At 40.7% G+C, this 22,120-nt stretch overlaps 1 protein-coding gene across 3 annotated transcripts in view; it reads left to right on the top strand.

Annotated features, from left to right (window-relative positions):
- pde1a (phosphodiesterase 1A, calmodulin-dependent) overlaps nucleotides 1-22,120 on the top strand; it is an 811,397-nt gene that overhangs the window by 39,263 nt on the left and 750,014 nt on the right. Inside the window, exon 1 of one of the 3 annotated variants that reach the window (XM_072579064.1) lies at nucleotides 6,615-6,774. The exons of the other annotated variants lie outside the window; for them this stretch is intronic. Coding sequence (XP_072435165.1) covers nucleotides 6,705-6,774 — 70 coding nt within the window. The 5' untranslated portion in view covers nucleotides 6,615-6,704. Of the gene's footprint in view, nucleotides 1-6,614; nucleotides 6,775-22,120 lie in introns of those variants that run through there. 3 annotated transcript variants of the gene reach the window in all.

Raw genomic sequence — 22,120 nt, forward strand, 5'->3', positions numbered from 1 at the left:
TTGACCTTCTGCTGCTGTGTTAGTCTCCTGTGTATCATTGCCTGTCTCCTTGCCCAACTCATATTTTGGAACCTCACCATCCCTGATTTTAATTGGTCTCTCAATAGCAGTCATGTCTTCAGCTGTCTAGGTGCTCACCTCCAAAGTTCCATCCCTGTTATCTCTCCATCTCTTTTCTCTCTTTGAAGACAATCTTTAAAATCTAACTCTTTGACCAGCTGTTTGGTAACTTGTCCCAGTGTGTCAGTGTTGTCCCCTGGAAAGAATGTATTGGTCTTGGAGGAAATTGGGTGCAGATTTACGAGAATGATCACTGGCCTCTGTGGATTAAAATGCAAGGAGAGAATGCACAAACTGAAGTTTTGCTCCCAGGATTTTAGAATCTTAAGTGTACAAATGTCACAGCTGGGTCTGGGCACTTTTGGCAGACAAGGGCTGGAAATGATGCTGGCACAATCCAATGAATATTGATTGACTATTTACCTCATTTACAAAGAGAGACTTTAGCAGGACTCTGTATGAAGCTTATTCCGTGGTAAAAACAATGACTGCAGTCGCTGGAAACCAGATTCTGGATTAGTGGTGCTGGAAGAGCACAACAAGAGCTCCTTGGATGCTGCCTGAACTGCTGTGCTCTTCCAGCACCACTAATCCATGAAGTTTATTCCCTCAGGTTCCAGTTCCATGTGATCTGACATCACTGATAATCCACTCCTGCTAATAGCACAATGCCTTTTAACCCCGCTTGCCCCATTAAAGGGTGATTTGATCAAAGGTTTTGAGATATTGAGAGAAATTGCTTTCACTGATTGGGGAATCTGGTTCTAATTAGGATCAGGCCTTGCAGGATTGAAATTAGAATAAACTTCTATACACGGGGTGAAAGCAGTTTGAAGCTTTCTTCCATAAAAGGCAATTGAGCGTTTGCTCATTTTAAATGTAAGATAGTTTTGTTTTTGATTTCTTAAATTATTGAGGAATATGGGCCAAAGACAGGTATATGGCCTTAGGTCACAGACCAGACATGATCTAATTCAGGGATGGGGAACCTCCGGTGTGTGGACCGAATCCAGTTTAATTTAGTCCGGAGGCCCTCACCAAGATCTTGGCTCAATGTCCCTGGGTAAAGACAGCAGCAAATCAGTCAGGCACCCTGTCAGTTTCACTACGTTTTGTTGGAATTGCAGTTGACATCTTGTAATGTACCTGATCAACCAGTTACAGTGTGACAATTCCCTCCAGAAACATTGGTCTTTTTTGTTTCGTTCACTATTATTTCTTTAACGCTGCTGTGTTACTTCCATGGGTTTATTAGAAATTGCTGCTGTGTGAAGAGGCAAACCATGCAGCCAGGGCAACCCTACCAGAAAGGGGGAAGGGTTGGGAGGTAGTGGGTGTGGTGAGTAATACAGTGAGCAAATGTGGAGAAGGAATGAGCAAACTGACAGGGGAATGGGAGTGTAGAAGTGACAGATGCAGCCGCATGTGTTAGACTGAGGGATTGCGAGGGATGCAGCCCTCAGCAACTATTGAAGGTGAAACCGGTTTGAATCTGGAAATTTGTAGTCAACATGGTTTAAACAGAGAACAGTGGACAGAAATTCTAACTGAGGCATTTGTGTGGACTTTGTTTAGTGATCCAGGAATACTGGATGATGGATACAACACCCATTGCTCCTTTATGTCCTCATTAGAAAAACAAGGAGCTAATACTGTCTTTCCCAGGGTGAGAGTGAGAGCGCAGAGAAGGAGAGAGAGTGACACTAGGAAAGGAGAAATGACCAGAGTGGGAAAGGAGAGAGACAGCAAAAAAAAGGTGAATGTGAAAAAGATCAAGTCGAAAAGGAAGGCTGTGAAATTGGAAAGGGGGAAGAGGATGAAGGCAGGAGAGAGCCAGAGTGGGAACGGGGGGAGTGAGAGTAGGAAAGGAGGGAGAACAAGAGACATAGTAGCAAAGGGGTAGAATGACAGAGACAGTTTAGTAATTATTTTCACAAATTTTTTTTCATTTGAGGTTATGTTCTATCAGACAAGTTGTTCAATTTTGGGGGGAGTAACCAGAGTGGGTTGTTGAGGGCAATGCTGTTGTTATGGTTTTCGCGTAGGTCCAAACACCATTTGATACAATGTTGGAGAAGTGATGTGAGCCGAGTTAGAGCTCATGGAATAGAGGGAATGGTAGTAACATGCATATGGAATTGGCTGAATGACAGGAATTAGAGAGTTGTGCTGTGAGCAATTCATTTCAGAACGTGCTCAGGCATCAAATCATCTACATCGCACATATCAAAATCTTCATTGCTGGCAAACATAGGAAGGCTCATTAAGGGAAAGCAATCTCAGGAATTGCATTAAAACTGTGGGCGAGTTGACCACTTTTTGGTTTTCTCTCTGGAAAATTAAACTAAGCAGCCTTAGTTATCTGCTGCACTTGATGTTTGTCAATATGCCACCAGCCCCCAAGTGGGAAAAAGATCACTGTTTCAGAATGCTGACTTCTTTTCCTGTGTTACTCATTTCACTAAATGAATTATCAAAATGTTATCTGATCAGACTCCTGTAAAGTGCTTTCGTACAATTTACTATATGAGAGGCGCTCTACCATGGAAGCATTTGTGTTTTATGCACTAGATTTAATGTTTAATACATTCTCAAATATCATACATATGCCATTTTATTTGTGATTGTTTAGAGAGTCTAAAACCAAGGGCACTGTTTAAAAAGTAAGGGTGATGCCACACACTGATAAATCATTTTACTCAGTGGGTTGTGAACCTCAACTACAGAGGGTTGTGGAGACTTGTTTCTTTGAGTATGTTTTAGGTAGAGATGGATTTCTGATTCCTTTGACATACAGGTTTATGAGGACGAGATGAAGTGTTTGATCAACCATGATCATATTCAATGGTGGGTCAGGTTTCCTATGTTGTTATAATTTGCTTACAATATTTTGCTATTACAAAATGGGAGGACTGGATTGACAATTCAAAAATAATCCTTTCTTTCAAATTTACCAACGATTATTCCAGAAATTTTGCACGGTATTTGTCGACAATTATTTCTGCATTACTGCAGGAAATAACACAGGAAGTTTCTGTTTCTCGTGGTCAGGAACTGTCAGTGTAAGGGATTCATGGATAAGTTTTTTTTAAAGTACACAATAAATAATGAATCATGTTTGTCATCAGTTTATTTGCCTTAATCAGCATTTTACACATTTCAAAGCTCAAAACGAAGCTACGGGAACATTAAAAAAAAATGGTGAGAAAGCAAATGAGAAAGTAGGAAAAGAGACTATCTGCTAACATAAAAAGGAAGCAGGAGCTTATAGTTGAGTTGTGATATCTGTTTTATTGAAGAGGAGGATGCTGCTGGGTCATGATGAAACATAAGGTAACACTGGAAGTGTTCCATGTTGATAATGATGAGGTATTGAATAGATTGTCTGTATTTCAGATTGATCAAACACCAAGAATGGACAAACAACATCCAAGGATATTAAAGGCAGAAAGCATGGAAATTGCAAAGCTACAGGTGGTTCTTCTATAATGTGATGGTTGCATTCTTGTGCAACCCATCTTGTAGGAAAATTATGCTTTAGAAACAGCATTTAAAGTGTTGGTGATGTAACTATGTTATAGCCAACACACTTTTAAAAAGTTCACACTTCAGAAAGTATCTTCAATTCATTAATCCTGTTACAGCAAGTGCATGTTAACGAAATGCATGTTATAGCAGAACAACCTGGTTTGAAAATAATTTTTGAGTATTGCTTAGATTTGGGGTGGTTCCAGTGTACTGCAGATTTGCAAATATTACACCCTTGTTTAAAAATCACATGTTGATGAATTCAGCAACTACAGACAAGTCAATTTGGAGGGAAGCTTCTAGAAACAAGGATTTGTGGCAAAATTTGATAGTCATTAATAGGCAAGTGTGGGTTACTTAAGGAAAGCAGGCATGGCTATCTTGAATGCAAATTGTGTTTGATTAATTTACCAAAGTTGTTTGATGAGTAAACAGAAGGTTAATGAGGCTAATGTTGGACTGGTGCACATTTCCTTTTGAAAGTCATTCAGTAATGTGCCGTATAACAAATTTGTGAATGAAGCTATAAGTCAAAAAACAAAATGGACAGTAACAGCATGCAGACAAAATTAGCTGTGACAGGAAACAGAGGGAAGTGGTCAATGAATAGCTTTTGGATTTGAGTAAGATTTAGGGGCTGGTGCTAAGCCCCTTGCTCTTATTGATATATACTAATTATCAAGGTGTACAGGGCACAATTTAAAATAGGCAAATTGTAGAAAACCTGGGAGCATTGTGAAGTGTGCAGATGATAGTACATAATAGGTTGATGGATGGGCAGACAAGTGGCAGATTACATTCAAAATGGAGAAGCATGAAGGCATTCATTTTGTGGCAGAATGCAGAGAGACCATATAAAATAGTTTACAATTTTAAAAACTTGGAGGAGGAGGGACATGGGTGCATATGTAAAAATGTCATTGAAAGTGGTAAATAAAGCATACGACATCTTAGGTTTTATAAATAGGGGCATACAGCGCAAAAGCAAGGAAATTATGTTCAACTTGAATGGAACACTGATTTGGCCTTAACTGCAATATTGTGTGTAGTTCTAGGGGCCACACTTAAAGAAAGATGTGAAGGAATTAATGATCATGCAAGAGATTGGTTCCATGGAGAAACAACATCAACTACCTAAATGGATTGATAGAGTTAGATCTGTTTGCCTTGTAGAGGAACAGCTTGAGAGAAGAGTTGATCAAGGTTTTCACAATCACCAGCAGTCAGGCAGAGTAGATAGATCTCATTGGTGGAAGGATTGAGAAGGGATGTGTTATGAACCAGACCAAACCACCTCAAAATATTCAGAAGATATTCCTGACCCTAACTGTTTTTCTTATTTTAAAGGTAAATGTAAGGTGTTGCATTCCAGATGCAATTTGATTAGCAAAACCACTGGATTTAAGACAAAACACTTCATTCATCCACGATAGCTAAAATACTACAAAAGAAAGAAGAAACTGGAATAACCTAACTCTATTGGAATAACTTAGCAGAATAATAGACACAGTAGCTAATATAGGAACATCCCATCAGCATTCCATGGAAAAAAAACAAATTCAGAAAACAGATTGTTTCACATGCAACTCCAGTGGCAGGAAGAGAACCCCTAGTTTGTCGCTGTAACTGAGAGGGAAAAGGTAGGTGTCACTTCTTCAAGACTCCAACAGCAACTGCTGAAACTAAAAACTAAAAATCCTAATTTTGTAAGATCTTGACCCCACCCATTCAGGCTGCTTCAATTGTTCCAACCCAAAAAAACAGCCTAAGCCCTCACAATTTGTTTACTCTATTGGCTCTAGTAGACTGCTCTGCACCTCTGCCTTAATACCTCTCTTCAAAAAAAAGGACAAAATAACCTCATAAAGCCATAGTATTGCAACAGACTGCACAGATATGAAGTAATTGCCAAAAGAAGCAAAGAAAATGTGAGGAAAATCTTTTTCCTGCAGTAAATGCTGGCATTTGTGATGGACTACCTGATTATGTAATGGAGGAACGTTCAATTGAGGTACTCAATTATTATCTGAAAATGACAGTAGACAGGGCTACGGGGTGAAAGCCGGGGAGTATCAATAGGTGAATTGTTCTTTTAATCATCATTAACTGGTTATTTCTCCATGGCAATATCACTACCAATGAGACTCCGCTTACCAATTAGCAGTATCCTCTCATATAGCATTAGTTGTTGTTGTTCCTTTACTTTGGTATTTCTTGTGAATTGTTCTTATGAGTGCAAGACAAAGCTTTGACAAATTACATTTTTGCAGCATTAAATCCAATTGTTTTATGGTATGTACATTGCTTTGCTGAAGGGTAGCTATATTGTATAAATACCTATATAACAACATAATTACATAGTGTACTTCGATACTGAGAGACTTGTGAAAGAAATACAAGGCTGTTCACAATAAAAGGTGTTTTTAAGAATAATCAAGGTAGCTTTGATTTGCATGCAGATCTTTGCGCACTTACTCTTTAATATAAAACTTGGGAGCATTGTCAATTGTAAAACTGAAAGTAATTGAGATGCTGACTGGTATGTATGTGCAAGCAGAATTTGAACATCCTTGGAGTTTTTTTTCTGTTTAATGTTCAAATTTTATGGAATAATGCTGAGCAGAGTTGCAATAAACAGCAGTGAATTTTATGCGATAGCTTTAATGATGCAATATTTAACAAAAAAAGTCAACCTTTTCTATTTTTATTACCATGAAATGCACTGTAACAACGTCAAAATTGTGAGATATTTAACTTCAGAGCATTTTAACTTTCATAAACTCTCCATTTAAAACATAAAAGTGAAATATCAATGATTGGTTATTTTTCAATTTGCAGGACTGACAAATGAAACTGATAGATTCCATGGAAGTCAATCACACCTTCAGAGAGCAGTAGAGAAGCAGAGACAGACACATTTTAATTGGCTGATGAGCTGTGAGATGCACATCCTGTTATGTTAAATACTGAATTCATTCAATGGTGAAGCATTCTAGCCAGAAGCAGTGTGGTTAGATTTAAAAGCTGATTTTCAGTGCATCAGTTTAAGTACTGTACATGCAAGGAAGCTTAAACCAAGATCAGTTGGATTATATGGAAATATTACAAACACTAGGATGAAGAAGAGTGGATTCAATACACCTCAGGATCCCACATTCAGCATTGAAAAAATAAGTCACACATTAGGTAAGGGAAATATTTTTAATGTTAACCTGTTTTGTAATTTAATATTTCTAAGCATTTTCTTTCTATATTTCACTGCATTAATACTCTTAAACAGGAGGGTAATAGAGCAAACATATATTAATTTTAAATGCAATAAGCATAGTGGTCCATCAGGTTCAGCTTGCTTAACTGATGTAATGCAGAACTAGATTTAAATGCAAAGAAAGCAGAAACTGTAACCATTTTATTCTAAGTTAAAAATGTTGCAATATTGGAATGTTGCAATATTTAGTAAACACAATTGATGTCAGATTAATTGCTTTGAAAATATCCAGCTAAGATCCTGAAGGAGAATCTTAGTTTAACTATACTCGTAATGTAGCATTATAAATTGCACAGTATTGAGTTTACATCTAAAATCAATTAATTAGAAATGTAACTACTTTTGTATTTAATATAAATAGTTTTAACTTTCACATTTTGTGAGCCAATAAAATTATTTAAATAATTGTTTTAGTCCTCATTTGATTGATGTTCATGTGCTGTAATTACATCTATAACTTGTGTCAATCAAGTAATATTCAAACATTATTAAACTGGTAGCTGACTTTGCTTACAGCTTGTGCATTACCATTTTTCTCTTGCAATCTAATTTGAAATTTAAAAACTGAGGCAACAACTGTATTAACCATGGCTTTCTTCACCCACTGGTGGTTACAGAATACTGTTGTTGATTTAAATTAAAATAATTGTTTCCTGAACATTGCATAACTTTTTTGCAATGCTTGGATCAGAATTATGAAAGATTCAAGATGAAAAATCAGTTTGCAAAATTATTGATTTGATTCCTCAAGCAAATGCCAAAATGTCAGAATTGATTTATGTAGTGTAAATTTGAATAGGATTTCTCATTTGAAAACTCACAGTGGATTATCTAATTTCAATGTATAACCAGGGTTAAAAACTGGTCCATTAAATTTGTGCTTCCTCTGAGGTTCTGTGTTGTATGTTGGGTTTCCACCAAGAATTCTACAAGGTGGAAGGTGCCTTGGATTGTATGCCTGAAAGAAGTGTGTGACATACAATGAAGTGAAAATATTGGTAAATTAACAGTTCACCATTAGAATAATAATTCATAAATTATTTGGAAATCTTCAGAAGAGCAGAATGTGATATCCTGATTATATAAGTTCAAGATTATGTACAGAGATTTTTCAAAGTGCTTTTGAATTCAAGAGTGTTATTGTGTAACGTGAAATTAAATATAAAGGTGGTCGCCTCTCTTCATCTGAATTTAATGGAAAAACACAAAATAGTCTTTCTGGGGTATCAGTTGCTAAGCAACATAAGGCAGATGGTTTCTTGGGGGTCAAATTGTTAACAGTAGTATGACATAAATTAAGGAGACATTAAGATAGCCAAAAAGGGTCACATGGTTAATTGTTTTTGCCACAGATCGGTATTTGCATCTTATATAGTACACATTTTGACTTTACATGCCAATACATCAAAGCAAGTAGAAACAAACAATGGTTTTTCCTTTTTTTAAAAGAAGTAGCTTTTGAAATCCTTTTAAATTTCACAATGCCTTGTTTTAGTCAGTACTTTTAAAATAATTTGCTTGATTAATGTCATGTATTAGGTGGGTTAAAGTAATTTAACAGCATTAAAGAACCGAGGTCTTGATTTTGACATTGTGTGATTATAAAATGGGTAATAACAAACTCATAACCTGTTTTATATCTCCTGAGTTTTATTTCCATTGACTTGTTTAGTGCGGGTGGGCCTGGTAGGTTCAGACAGCAGAACTTAAAAGTCTTGACCCTGTTCCCACTATTCATGTCAAACAGGTAGTGGTGTGAGTATTAACATTTTCCTTTCATATGTGTTTTTTTTTAACAAAGCAATTTACAATGCATTCTGAGCCAAGGGGAATGTCTGGCGTTGCCCCTGGGAATGGTAGCAAAGTGGAAGTGTTAAGTGGTTGGTAATCTGAAGGCCTGGAGTAACGTTCTGGAGACATGATGTCAAATTCCACCATAGAAGCTAGTGAATTTAAATACAAAAATATTAATTTGCAATTTAAGAAAAGACAATGGTTCATTGTTGACCACGGAAACACTGGATTCTCATAGAAACCCTACTTTAGTATGCAAATGTCTTTAATGAAAAACATCTGACATTCTCACCTAGTCTGATTTACATGTGATTCCAGACCCACAGCAATGTGATTGGCTATGAATTGCTCTCTGAATTAGTCTAACCAGCCACACATCATGAAGAAGGCAACTCGCTACCATCTTCTCTAGAGCAATTAAGGATGGATAATAATTACTGGCCTTACCAATGATGCCCACATGATATGAATAATTGGAAAGCTATGGTCATCCTGCTGTCAAAACACAAAAAAAAATGAGAGTGTAAGAGTTCCAAAGCGGTTGAACAGTTATTATCATACCTTATGCTTTAATACAAGTTCAGCTCAATATAGTATCTTTTCTTGAGTTATACTAAGATATGCAGAATGCCACTTCTGCAACACTAGGAGACAGGAGCTGGTTCCGCTGGTGTTGTTCATGCTCATTCTAGTTCTAGTTCCCGAATAGAGATACCAGGTAGAGCTGTAAACGCAGTTCCCTTGATGTGGAGTATACTGGCAGCTGAGAGGTGAACATCAAGGTGAGATGTGGATGAGACAGGTTAATTGACTTCCAACAGCCTGTAAAGCATCAGTTTGGATGCTGTGGGATGTTTGCTTTCAGAGATAATAAGCAATAAATGCTCACCCTCAGAGAAAGTGCTGTGAATATCATCCTGTCATCTAGGCAGGGCTGCCAATGTTTGGTTTCCTTGTGTGAAGATTTCCCAGTCTTAGTTTTACTGAAGTAGCACTCAGCTGTTCTTGTGCCTTTGACCTGGTAAGATTCACACAGCTCATGAAACCCTTATGATAATTGGTAAAGCGAGAATGATGGGTTAAATCTGGTATTAATTGCCTACTTGAGTATTTTAGTGAACAACCTTTTTGTTCACCCATGAGATGTGGACATTGCTGGCCTGCCAGCATTTATTGCCCGTCCCTAGTTGCCTTTGAAAAGGTGGTGGTGAGCTGCCTTCTCGAATTGCTGCAGTCCACATGCTGTAGGTTGACTGGTAATGCCCTTAGGGAGGGAATTCCAGGATTTTGATCCAGCAACACTGAAGGAAGGGCAATATATTTCCATGTGAGGATGGTAAGTGGCTTGGAGGGGAACTTGCAGGTGGTGATGTTCCCATGAATCTGCTGCCTTTGTTCTTCTAAATGGAAGTGTTTAAGGATCTCTAGTGAATTTCTGCAGTACATCTTGTCGATAGTACAGACTGCTGCGACTAAGCATCGGTGATGGAGGGAGTGTATGCTTGAGGAATGGTGCTTAACAAGTAGGCTGCTTTGTCCTGGATAGTCTCAAGCTTCTTGAGTGTTGTTGGCGCTGTATCAATCCAGGAAGGTGGAGAGTATTCCATCATATTCCTGATTTGTGCCTTGTAGATGTTGGAAACGCTTTGAGGAGTTAGGAGGTGAGTTCCTTGCTGCAGTATTCCTAGCTTCTGCCCTGCCTTTTGTGACAAGTCCAGTTGAGTTTCTGATCAATGGTAGCCCAAAGGATGTTGATAGAAGATTCAGTCGTGGTAATATCATTGAATGTCGAAGAGTAATGATTAGATTGTCTCTTTTTGGAGATGGTCATTACCTAGCATTCACATGGCATGAATGAACATTGTGCAATTGACAACTAATGTCCCCACTTCTGACCTTATGATGGAGGGAAGGTCATTGATAAAGCAGCTAAAGATGGTTGGGCCCAGGATACCACCCTGGGGAACTCCTGCAGAGATGTCCTGGATCTGAGATGACTGACCCTCACAAAACCACAATAATCTTCCAATGTGTCAGGTATGACTCAGACCATTGGAGTGTTTCCCTCTGATACCCAATGATTCCAGTTTTGCCAGGGCTCCTTGATGCCACACTTGGTTGAATATGGCCTTCATGTAAAGGCCTGTCACTCTCAACTTACCTCACCTGACGGTTCCATAGGGGATAATTTAAAAAATTTTATATCAACCTGTTCAGATACACTTTGGGAGCATTTGGTTACCATTTGGTTACTGTGTCACAAGAGCCCTACTTGTGGGAGTTGTTTGCTCACCAGCGAACCCAAATTAAGGCCAGAAGTGATGGAGTGAAGGAAGGGAGGGACATCTCTTTGGGTTCTTGATCCAATCTCAGTTTTTTTTGGTTGTAACTCCTTACCCCCCACCCACCACCACCACTCATATTCAATATCCTCCCTTTTGTAGCTAAAATTCTACCTGTTGAATGTGGGTGGGCAGGGTGGAACCTTAGACTCTGCAGAATGAAAGAAACATCCTGAGTGCTATTTCAAAGTGAAATTTGCCAGGCAATAATTGTTAACAGTATCAAAAGGAACTAGTTTGATGGTAGCATTTATTTGAAAAAAAAAACCCGCATGCATCATAATGCCAGTAAAGAGGACTGTTCACATAAACTCTGCTTGTTTCGACTGCCAAGATATTCAGTAGCTGTGATGGGACTAGATCAGAGAATGAATGATCTACTTCCCTGACATTGCATGAAATTTGTGAATGCTGTGGCATAAAGGGCCTGACAGAAAGAAAATTAAGCCATCATCAGAAACAGCACTGTGAAGACGAGATAACAGCAATTCAAGGAGCAATGTAATGACTTCACCTGAAAAGGGAAAGTAAGTATAAAGCTTTACATCTGTTCACAATATTTATAACCCTTGTGGCAACTACCTAGAACGTCCTATTTCTTAGTGTAATGAGCTGCTTAAAACTGCTTTTAAAAGATGGTGACTCATGCAAAGATGGTAAATAATGCATAATAAAGGTTGACTCATTTGAGGTTATCTGCATGGTGCATTGAGGCTGAGTGAAAAAGTGACACTTTGCAAAACTGTCAGCTACTTCTGAGTGCATTGGAATCATTGAGGTACAACTGCTGAATACTGGACAGGAGGAATAGAAAGGGTAGGAGGAAGAAAAAGGGGAGACCAATCATTGAAGGAAGTACAAGCTCCCTCACGTTCTCTATCAAGCAAAGAGACAGGATCTCTGGCCCTGTATTCAAAAAAGTAAAATCCTTTTAGATCACTGAAAACTGTTGAATGGTAACAAGTGCAGAGTACAGGTCATTCTGCTATAACCCACGTTTCGTCAGCGTGTATTGGCTATAATGTGCTTGACGAATTGTGGACATTGTTTCGACGATGTGAATTTTCTATTGAACAGGTATAACAATTTTATATTAGTGATCTTCTACAGTGTGAGTTTCTACACCGGTTCTCCAGAACTGTCACTTTATAGCAGTATGATCTGTAGTCTGAATGCTGGGTTTAAGGTGATTGTGAAACTCTGCAGGTGTCCTTGGAGTGAATGGTTGCTTGAAAGCTATTTGCTATGGAGCTCCTTAAAGTTGAAGTCCTGTCAGCTGTATACTTTCTTTCACCAAAGAATACATTCATAGAGTCATAGAGATGTACAGCATGGAAACAGACCCTTCGGTCCAACCTGTCCATGCCGACCAGATATCCCAACCCAATCTAGTCCCACCTGCCAGCACCCGGCCCATATCCCTCCAAACCCTTCCTATTCATATACCCATCCAAATGCCTCTTAAATGGTGCAATTGTACCAGCATCCACCACATCCTCTGGCAGCTCATTCCATACACTTACCAACCTCTGCGTGAAAAAGTTGCTCTTTAGGTCTCTTTTGTATCTTTCCCCTCTCACCCTAAACCTATGCCCTCTAGTTCTGGACTCCCCAACCCCAGGGAAAAGACTTTGTCTATTTATCCTATCCATGACCCTCATAATTTTGTAAACCTCTATAAGGTCACCCCTCAGACTCTGACGCTCCAGGGAAAACAGCTCCAACTGGTTTAGCCTCTCCCTATAGCTCAAATCCTCCAACCCTGGCAACATCCTTGTAACTCGTTTCTGAACCCTTTCAAGTTTCACAACATCTTTCCGATAGGAAGGAGACAAGAATTGCACGCAATATTCCAACAGTGGCCTAAGCAATGTCCTGTACAGCCGCAACATGACCTCCCAACTCCTGTACTCAATGCTCTGACCAATAAAGGAAAGCATACCAAATGCCGCCTTCACTATCCTATCTACATGCGACACCACTTTCAAGAAGCTATGAAGCTGCACTCCAAGGTCTCTTTGTTCAGCAACACTATCTAGGACCTGACCATTAAGTGTGGAAGTCCTACTAAGATTTGCTTTCCCAAAATGCGGCACCTCGCATTTTTCTGAATTAAACTCCATCTGCCACTTCTCAGCCCATTGGCCCATCTGGTCAAGGTCCTGTTGTTCTGAGGTAACCCTCTTTGCTGTCCACTACGCCTCCAATTTTGATGTCATCTGCAAACTTACTAACTATACCTCATAAGCTCACATCCAAATCATTTATATAAATGAAGAAAAGTAGTAGACCCAGCACTGATCCTTGTGGCACTCCACTGGTCACAGGTCTCCAGTCTGAAAAACAACCCTCCACCACCACCCCCCTCTATCTTCTACCTTTGAGCCAGTTCTGTATCCAAATGGCTAGATCTCCCTGTATTCCATGAGATCTAACCTTGCTGAACTCCATATAGGAGTTCATCAACATCAACTGCTCTGCCCTCAATCTTCTTTGTTACTTCTTAAAAAAACTCAATCAAGTTTGTGAGACATGATTTCCCACGCACAAAGCCACGTTGACTATCCATAATCAGTCCTTGCCTTTCCAAATACATGTACATCCTGTCCCTCAGGATTCCCTCCAACAACTTGTCCACCACTGAGGTCAGGCTCACCGATCTATAGTTCCCTGGCTTGTCTTTACCACCCTTCTTAAACAGTGGTACCATGTTTGCCAACCTCCAGACTTCCGGCACCTCACCTGTGACTATCAATGATACAAATATCTCAGCAAGAGGCCCAGCAATCACTTCTCTAGCTTCCCACAGAGTTCTCGGGTACACCTGATCAGGTCCTGGGGATTTATCCACCTTTAACTGTCTCAAGACATCCAGCACTTCCTCTTTTGTTATCTGGACATTTTGCAAGATGTCACCATCTATTTCCCTACAGTCTATATCTTCCATATCCTTTTCCACAGTAAATACTGATGCAAAATATTCATTTAGTATCTCCCTCATTTTCTGTGACTCCACGTAAAGGCCGCCTTGCTGATCTTTGAGGGGCCCTATTCTCTCCCTAGTTACCCTTTTGTCCTTCATATATTAGTAAAAACCCTTTGGATTCTCCTTAATTTTATTTGCCAAAGCTATCTCATGTCCCCGTTTTGCCCTCCTGATTTCCCTCTTAAGTATACTCCTACTTCCTTTATACTCTTCTTAGGATTCACTCGATCTATCCTGTCTATACCTGACATATGCTTCCTTCTTTTTCTTAACCAAACCCTAAATTTCTTTAGTCATCCAGCATTCCCTATACCTACCAGCCTTCCCTTTCACCCTGACAGGAATATACTTTCTCTGGATTCTTGTTATCTCATTTCTGAAGGTTTCCCATTTCCCATTTTCCAGCCGTTCCTTTATCAGCTCCAATCAGCTTTTGAAAGTTCTTGCCTAATACTGTCAAAATTGGCCTTTCTCCAATTTAGAACTCCAACTTTTAGATCTGGTCTATCCTTTTCCATCGCTATTTTAAAACAAATAGAATTATGGTTGCTGGCCCCAAAGTGCTCCCCCACTGACACCTCAGTCACCTGCCCTGCCTTATTTCCCAAGAGTAGGTCAAGTTTTGCACCTTCTCTAGTAGGTACATCCACATACTGAATCAGAAAATTGTCTTATACACACTTAAGAAATTCCTCTCCATCTAAACCTTTAACACTATGGCAGTCCCAGTCGATGTTTGGAAAGTTAAAATCCCCTACCATAACTACCCTATTATTCTTACAGATAACTGAGATCACCCTTCCATTACATTGTATCGACTGCCATGGACAGACTCTGATATAAAGAAATAAGTGTTTTTTCCAATAACTGAAATCACTGTGGTTTGTATATTTCACTCATTAAACCCCTCATGTGGCTAAAACTCTTTTTTTTTGTGCAAGTACTATTGTATAAGTGGACTGCTCAAACACATCATATGACTAGCAATGCAAGAGAAAGTTTGATTGCAGGACATTAGAGTCATAGAGATGTACAGCACTGAAACAGACCCTTCGATCAAACTCATCCATGCTGACCAGATATCGTAAATTAATCTAATATTCTGAAATCAAAAATGGATTGAATTTCATTCATACCTTTATCTGCTTCAGATTCAGTGCAGAAAACACTTGTCTACATAAAAGCTGGACACTTGTAAACAATGCAATGGGTGGCAATGGCCAGGCAATACATGTTTCTGAGTTTCAGTTCTGAAGGAGGGTCACTGGACCTAAAACATTGACTTGCTCTTTTTCCATTGATGCAAACATACCTGCTGAATTTCTCCAGCAATTTCTGTTTTTGTTCCAGGTTCCCACTTTTTTTATTACACATTTCTGGTTGACTGCATCCTCTGTTGAGGTGAACTTGGGGCATAGTACCTGGAAAATTAGCTCTTTTAACCTATCTGCCTATAACATCACAGCTGGAGTATAACCTGGAATCAGCATTATATTTAACATGGACATTGGGTATGTTTTAAATAGCAATGGTCTCTAACTAGTAAATGAGGGACTGCTGCACTGTGAAACTTCAAATTTGGATTAGGTTACCTACAGTGTGGAAACAGGCCCTTCGGCTCAACAAGTCCACACCGACCCTCTGCTGAGTAAACCACCTAGGCCCATTTCCCTCTGACTAATGCACCTAACACTATGGGCAATTTAGCATGGCCAATTCACCTAACCTGCACATCTTTGGAGTGTGGGATGAAACCCATGCAGACACGGAGAGAATGTGCAAACTCCACAGAGACAGTCGCCCAAAGCTGGAGTCGAACCTGGGTCCCTGGTGCTGTGAGGCAGCAGTGCTAACCACTGAGTCACCGTGCCACCCTAAAGTTATGGGTAGCTTTAAATGCTCTTGATGGAACCTGATGAAAATAGTAAGGGAACATTTATGAAATGGTGGTGTCACAATTTTGCCAATGCATTCTGTCCTCTCAACATCTCTCCCTACTTGTGAAAAAACATTGGTAGATTGCTTGATTCAGATGGGGATCTACTTTGTATTACCAGATTAAGACCCAATAATATCATCAGCTGCTCAATATTATTTTAACTCTGACATTTGAAAAACTTACACAGGGCCAGCAATGATAGTGGAAGTCATAGGGCCAAAGCAAATTCAAAAATGTAACTTTTAATCGGTGGAATTGTCATGGGCAAGTTTGAATAGGCACTGCTCAGGTACTCTAAGTCTTCTACAGCCATAGCCTTGCTTATTGTTTGCTGTATTTTATGGCAACTAACTCCTTTCACTATTGTTAACTTCAAGGTTGGACTTTTGCTCTCACGCACCAGCCATGATACAATTCCAGCCAGTCTTCGACATAAAGCCCCATTCTGCTCTATTCAAAAAGGCCAGAGTGTCAAAATCATGTAGAACACCCTCCTTCTCCACATTGCTTAAAATTGACAATTGTGTTTCCAATTGCCTTGTCAGTTGCATATGGAATATGTACAATGTAACTTAATTAAAGGCTTAGATCAATAATGTTTTGTTTTAATGGTTTCAGAAAGTAATATAAAAGAGTATTGTGGCTGGATTAAGATCGGAAGATCAAGTTGCATGCCTTTCAAGTTTATTATTCCAGGATGTGTTTCCTTTTTTTTTGCCTTTTCTTAAAAGTATTGGATTTGAATTTAATTTGTTTGGCTTTGCTTGGATTAAGCAGTCAGTTTGGTTCTGACCTAACGATCCTTTGAAGAGATATCATCTAATCATCCATTTAATCACTTAATGTGTGATTTGGTTAACTATTTTCAAAAAAGCTTTCAGGATCAATTCTTGCAATTTGTTGAGTTAAAAAATTTCGACTGGGAGAAGGATGATTGTTGTGCTACTGTTTGATTCAGTTTCACCAGATTGGTGAGGCGTACTTTTAGGCTGCATGTTTTATTTTTGTTTTTGAAACTGTGGTTGGCAAACTGTCCCATGTTATTTCAGCACAGTCGTGTACAAATATGCAAGCAATTTTAGTCTTGTCAAAGTGCATTTAAGAGTAAATTAATTTTTTAGAATCCGAAGTATGGAGTTTCATCAATGGACACAATCAGGAAATTGCATCTGAAATTGGGTTTAAAATTCCACTAAAATTCCTTATTTTTGAAATGTTCTTAAATCGTTCAATGCTCCAAGATTTTGCTTTCCCCTGATGCTGACTTTGTTGGCCTCTTGTTTCTTTGGGTAGTCATTTACAATGTGCTGTCAAAGCCATAAGCTCATGACTTCAACCAGAAATATTCCCTTTTCTCAACCTCTGTTGTCTTTTAAGATGTTCCTTTGAGTGACTTCCCTACTATTATCCTCCATTCCTTTAACAATAAATGCCAAAACTCCATTTTGTCTTTCTTATTACCTGCTGTATCTGCATATTCATTTTCTGTGATACATGCACAAAGCCACTCAGATCCCTGTGTAACAAAACACTCTAAGGTTTCTCTCCATTTAGATAATTATTTGCCTTTCTATCCCTCCAATCAAAGCAAATAACTTCTCAAGGCTGGAGAACAACAGATAAAGGAAACTGCATCAGACCTGGCAGGCCCTCAGCAAAATTGGAAGAGACAGCTGCACGAAGGACATACCTCCCACGATGAAAATATTAGGAAGGATGGCCACCAACAAAAAAAGAGACAGTAGGAGTCCATCACAAAGCTTTGAAATGGTGGACATCGTGAGTGGCCCAGTGAAACCTAACCTCCGTTCCTCGGGAGCCACATCACTGCCCTGGGCAACATGGAGGCGAACACAATGGCAGCTCTGTCCAATTCAGAACCAGACATTCTTGGCTTAGTACTTGCCCCAATGATACTGGATCGGGGCAACAATCCTAGAGAGGAACAGGACAGCTGCCTCAGCCCTGAGAGGGTGCAACAGTTCACCATGGAGATGGAGGAGCTTGCCCAGTGACAATACTGTGGGTGAGTGCGTATTGGACACTTGATAATGTAAAACCATCTGAAATAGATTTGAAAATTGCCAACATTAACGTGTGTAGCATTAAAACCATGACATATTGTATTTTCACACTGGCTTACCTGGCCAATATCAAAGCGGGCCTTTAGTTTCCACAGAACTGCCGAATACAGCACAGGGAATGATCAAACTTGTGGGCCCTTGGGCCTTTGAATTGGTCGGGGACCAGTGATTGCCATTGCTTGGGCCTGTGTACTCTGCTGTGAGAAGGAATTTCACCTTATCCGAAGTTGAGATAGTGGGTGGGTCCTCCTTTTAGCAGATGTCATGTACAGAAAGGCCTCCCTAGGACTAATCCCCATCCCCAAAACACAGCCTCGCAGTAAATCCTTGATAGAAATGGTTAACGATGGCAAGCTGCACAATATCTTCACCTCTGCAGATGGAATGCAATGTACGTAAACCTGGTCATTGCCAGATAGGTCTGCCCTGAAGGATAGATTTAGTCTGAGTGCTGAGTGTTCTACATTGCATCTACTGATGTTACACCTATGTTTTTCTCTGGCCGACTGACTCCTACAGGATGACCAGAAGGTGATCAAGGGAACACGCAAACTGAATGTGAAACTGTTGATCCCAGAACTCATTGAGGAGCTCAAGTGGGATTACGCAGATTAGAGAACCATGAAACCTCTTTTTGAGTCTCCAGTGGACTGTTGGGAAGCAATTAAAGGGAACCTCAAGAGCTTTTTCATCAAAGGTGTTCAGAGACAACAGAGACACAAGAAAAGTATGCAGAACCTACTCCTTTCGACTCTTCTTCCTGGATGTATTAATAGAACGCACACCTACCGGTGAACTCCGACCAGTGTGTACATGAAGAACAGAAATGCAAAACTTGCGCCCACACCTCCCCCCTCACTTCCCTCCAAGGCCCCAAGGGATCCTTCCATATCCGTCACAAATTCACCTGCACCTCCACACACATCATTTACTGCATCCGCTGCACCCGATGTGGCCTCCTATACATTGGGGAGACAGGCCGCCTACTTGCGGAACGTTTCAGAGAACACCTCTGGGACATCTGCACCAACCGCCCTGTGGCTGAACACTTTAACTCCCCCTCCCATTCCACCAAGGACATGCAGGTCCTTGACCTCCTCCATCGCCCGACCATGGCAACACGACGCCTGGAGGAAGAGTGCTTCATCTTCCGCTTAGGAACCCTCCAACCACAAGGGATGAATGCAGATTTCTCCAGCTTCCTCATTTCCCCTCCCCCCACCTTATCTCAGTCCCAACCTTCGGACTCAGCACCACCTTCTTGACCTGCAATCTTCTTCCTGACCTCTCCGCCCCCACCCCCTCTCCGGCCTATCACCCTCACCTTAACCTCCTTCCACCTATCGCATTCCCAATGCCCCTCCCCCAAGTCCTTCCTCCCTCCCTTTTATCTTAGCCTGCTTGGCACACCCTCCTCATTCCTGAAGAAGGGCTCATGCCCGAAACGTCGATTCTCCTGCTCCTTTGATGCTGCCTGACCTGCTGCGCTTTTCCAGCAACACATTTTTCAGATATGTCAGGGATAGACAGGATAGATCAAGTGAATCCTTAGACTATAAAAGCAGTAGGAGTATACTTAAGAGGGAAATCAGGAGGGCAAAAAGGGGACATAAGATAGCTTTGGCAAATAGGGTTAAGGAGAATCCAAGGGGTTTTTACAAATACATTAAGGACAAAAGGGTAACTAGGGAGAGAATAGGGCTCCTCAAAGATCACAAAGGTGGCCTTTGTGTGGAGCCACAGTTGATGGGAGAGATACTAAACAAGTATTTTGCATCTTTACTGTGGAAAAGGACATGGAAGATATAGAATGTAGGGAAATAGATGTTGACATCTTGAAAAATGTCCATATTACAGAGGAGAAAGTGCTGGATGTCTTGAAACACATAAAGGTGGTAAAATCCCCAGGACCTGATCAGGTGTACCCTAGAACTCGGTGGGAAGCTAGGGAAGTGATTCCTGGACCTCTTGCTGAGATATTTGTATCATTGATAGTCACAGGTGAGGTGCTAGAAGACTGGAGGTTGGCTAACGTTGGAGGTGCCACTGTTTAAGAAGGATGGTAAGGACAAGCCAGGGAAGTATAGACCAGTGAGCCTGAGTTCAGTGGTGGGTAAGTTGTTGGAGGGAATCCTGGGACAGGATGTACATGTATTTGGAAAGGCACGGACTCATTCGGGATAGAAAGGATTCCTCATGAAGGCTTTTAGCCAATTTTCCTGCTCTTTGGATGCTGCCTGACCTGCTGTGCTTTCCCACCACCACACTCTCAACACTTAGGAGGGATAGTCAACATGGCTTTGTGCGTGGGAAATCATGTCTCACAAACTTGAATGAGTTTTTTGAAGAAGTAACAAAGAGGATTAATGAGGGCAAAGCGGTAGTAGTGATCTATATGGACTTCAGTAAGGCGTTCAACAAGGTTCCCCATGGAAGACTGATTAGCAAGGTTAGATCTCATGGAATACAGGGAGAAGTAGCCATTGAGATACAGAACTGGCTCAAAGGTAGAAGACAGAGGGTGGTGATGGAGGGTTGTTTTTTAGACTGGAGGCCTGTGACCAGTGGAGTGCCACAAGAATCGGTGCTGGGTCTACTACTTTTCTTCATTTATATAAATGATTTGGATGTGAGCTTATGAGGTATAGTTAGTAAATTTGCAGATGACACCAAACTATGAGGAGTAGTGGTCAGCGAGGAAGATTACCTCAGATTACAATGGGATCATGATCAGATGAGCCAAGGGCAGATGGAGTTTAGTTTAGATAAATGCAAATCTTAGCAGGACTTATACACTTATTGGTAAGGTCCTGGGGAGCGTTTGCTGAACAAAGAGACCTTGGAGTGCAGGTAGATAGGATTGTGAAGAAGGCGTTGGTATGCTTTCCTTTACTGGTCAGAGTTTAGGGTACAGGAGTTAGGAGGTCATGTTGCGGCTTTACAGGACATTGGTTAAGCCACTTTTGGAGTATTACAAGCAATTCTGGTCTCCTTCCTATGGAAGGATGTTGTGAAACTTGAAAGGGTTCAGAAAAGATTTACAAGGATGTTGTCAGGGTTGGAGGATTTGAGTGATAGGGAGAGGTTGAATAGGCTAGGGCTATTTTCCCTGGAGCATTGGAGGCTGAGGGGTGACCTTACAGAGGTTTATAAAATCATGAGGGGCATAGATAGGATAAATAGATAAGGTCTTTGCCCTGGGGTGGGGGAGTCCAGAACCAGAGGGCACAGGTTTAGAGAGAGGCAGGAAAAATATAAGAGACCTAAGGGGCAACTTTTCACACAGAGGGTGGTGTGTGTGTGGAATGGGATGCTCGAGGAAGTGGTGGAGGCTGATACAATTGCAACATTTAAAAGGCATCTGGATGGGTATATGAATAGGAAGGGTTTGGAGGGATATGGGCTGGGTGTTGGCAGGTGGGACTAAATTGGGTTGGGATATCTGGTCGGCATGGATGAGTTGGACCGAAGGGTCTGTTTCCATGCTGTACATCTCTGTCTCATAATGCTGCAGTTCAGATGTACCTGACTCTTACATTAGGTTGTGGACTGTGTGGTAAAGAAATGCTGATTTGTTTCATGTCAGATACGCCAAGTCTACAGTTTACACGTAAATATACTTTGGAATAGCCCCTTCAGGAGAAGTGTGTGATGCATGACTTGTCATTGAAGATGTGAATAAATGTTTAAAAATAAAATGTGACCTGAGGCTTTCGACCAGCACTGTGGAGAGGAATGGCTCTCAAAGGTTCCAGCCCTGGTCAGGAAAGTGGGGGTGTGTACCATGGAGTACCAACACTCCTGATCTGGGAGCTCTCATCTTTTCTGGTCAGCTATGGACTCTACCGGGGCACAGTGGAGGAGTTTTTGGATTAGTGGTGCTGGAAGAACACAGCAGTTCAGGCAGCAACCGAGGAGCAGCAAAATTGACGTTTCGGGCAAAAGCCCTTCATCAGGAATAAAGGCAGAGAGCCTGAAGCGTGGAGAGATAAGCTAGAGGAGGATGGGGGTGGGGAGAAAGTAGCATGGAGTACAATGGGTGAAGAGCTTCAGGGCAGAGGAAATGACCTGGGAGTTGCAGTGGGAGAGGGACTCCCTGAGATTCTTGTAGAGAGTAGC

Source organism: Chiloscyllium punctatum, chromosome 10 (genome assembly GCF_047496795.1).
Source record: "Chiloscyllium punctatum isolate Juve2018m chromosome 10, sChiPun1.3, whole genome shotgun sequence".
Lineage (NCBI taxonomy): Eukaryota > Metazoa > Chordata > Chondrichthyes > Orectolobiformes > Hemiscylliidae > Chiloscyllium > Chiloscyllium punctatum.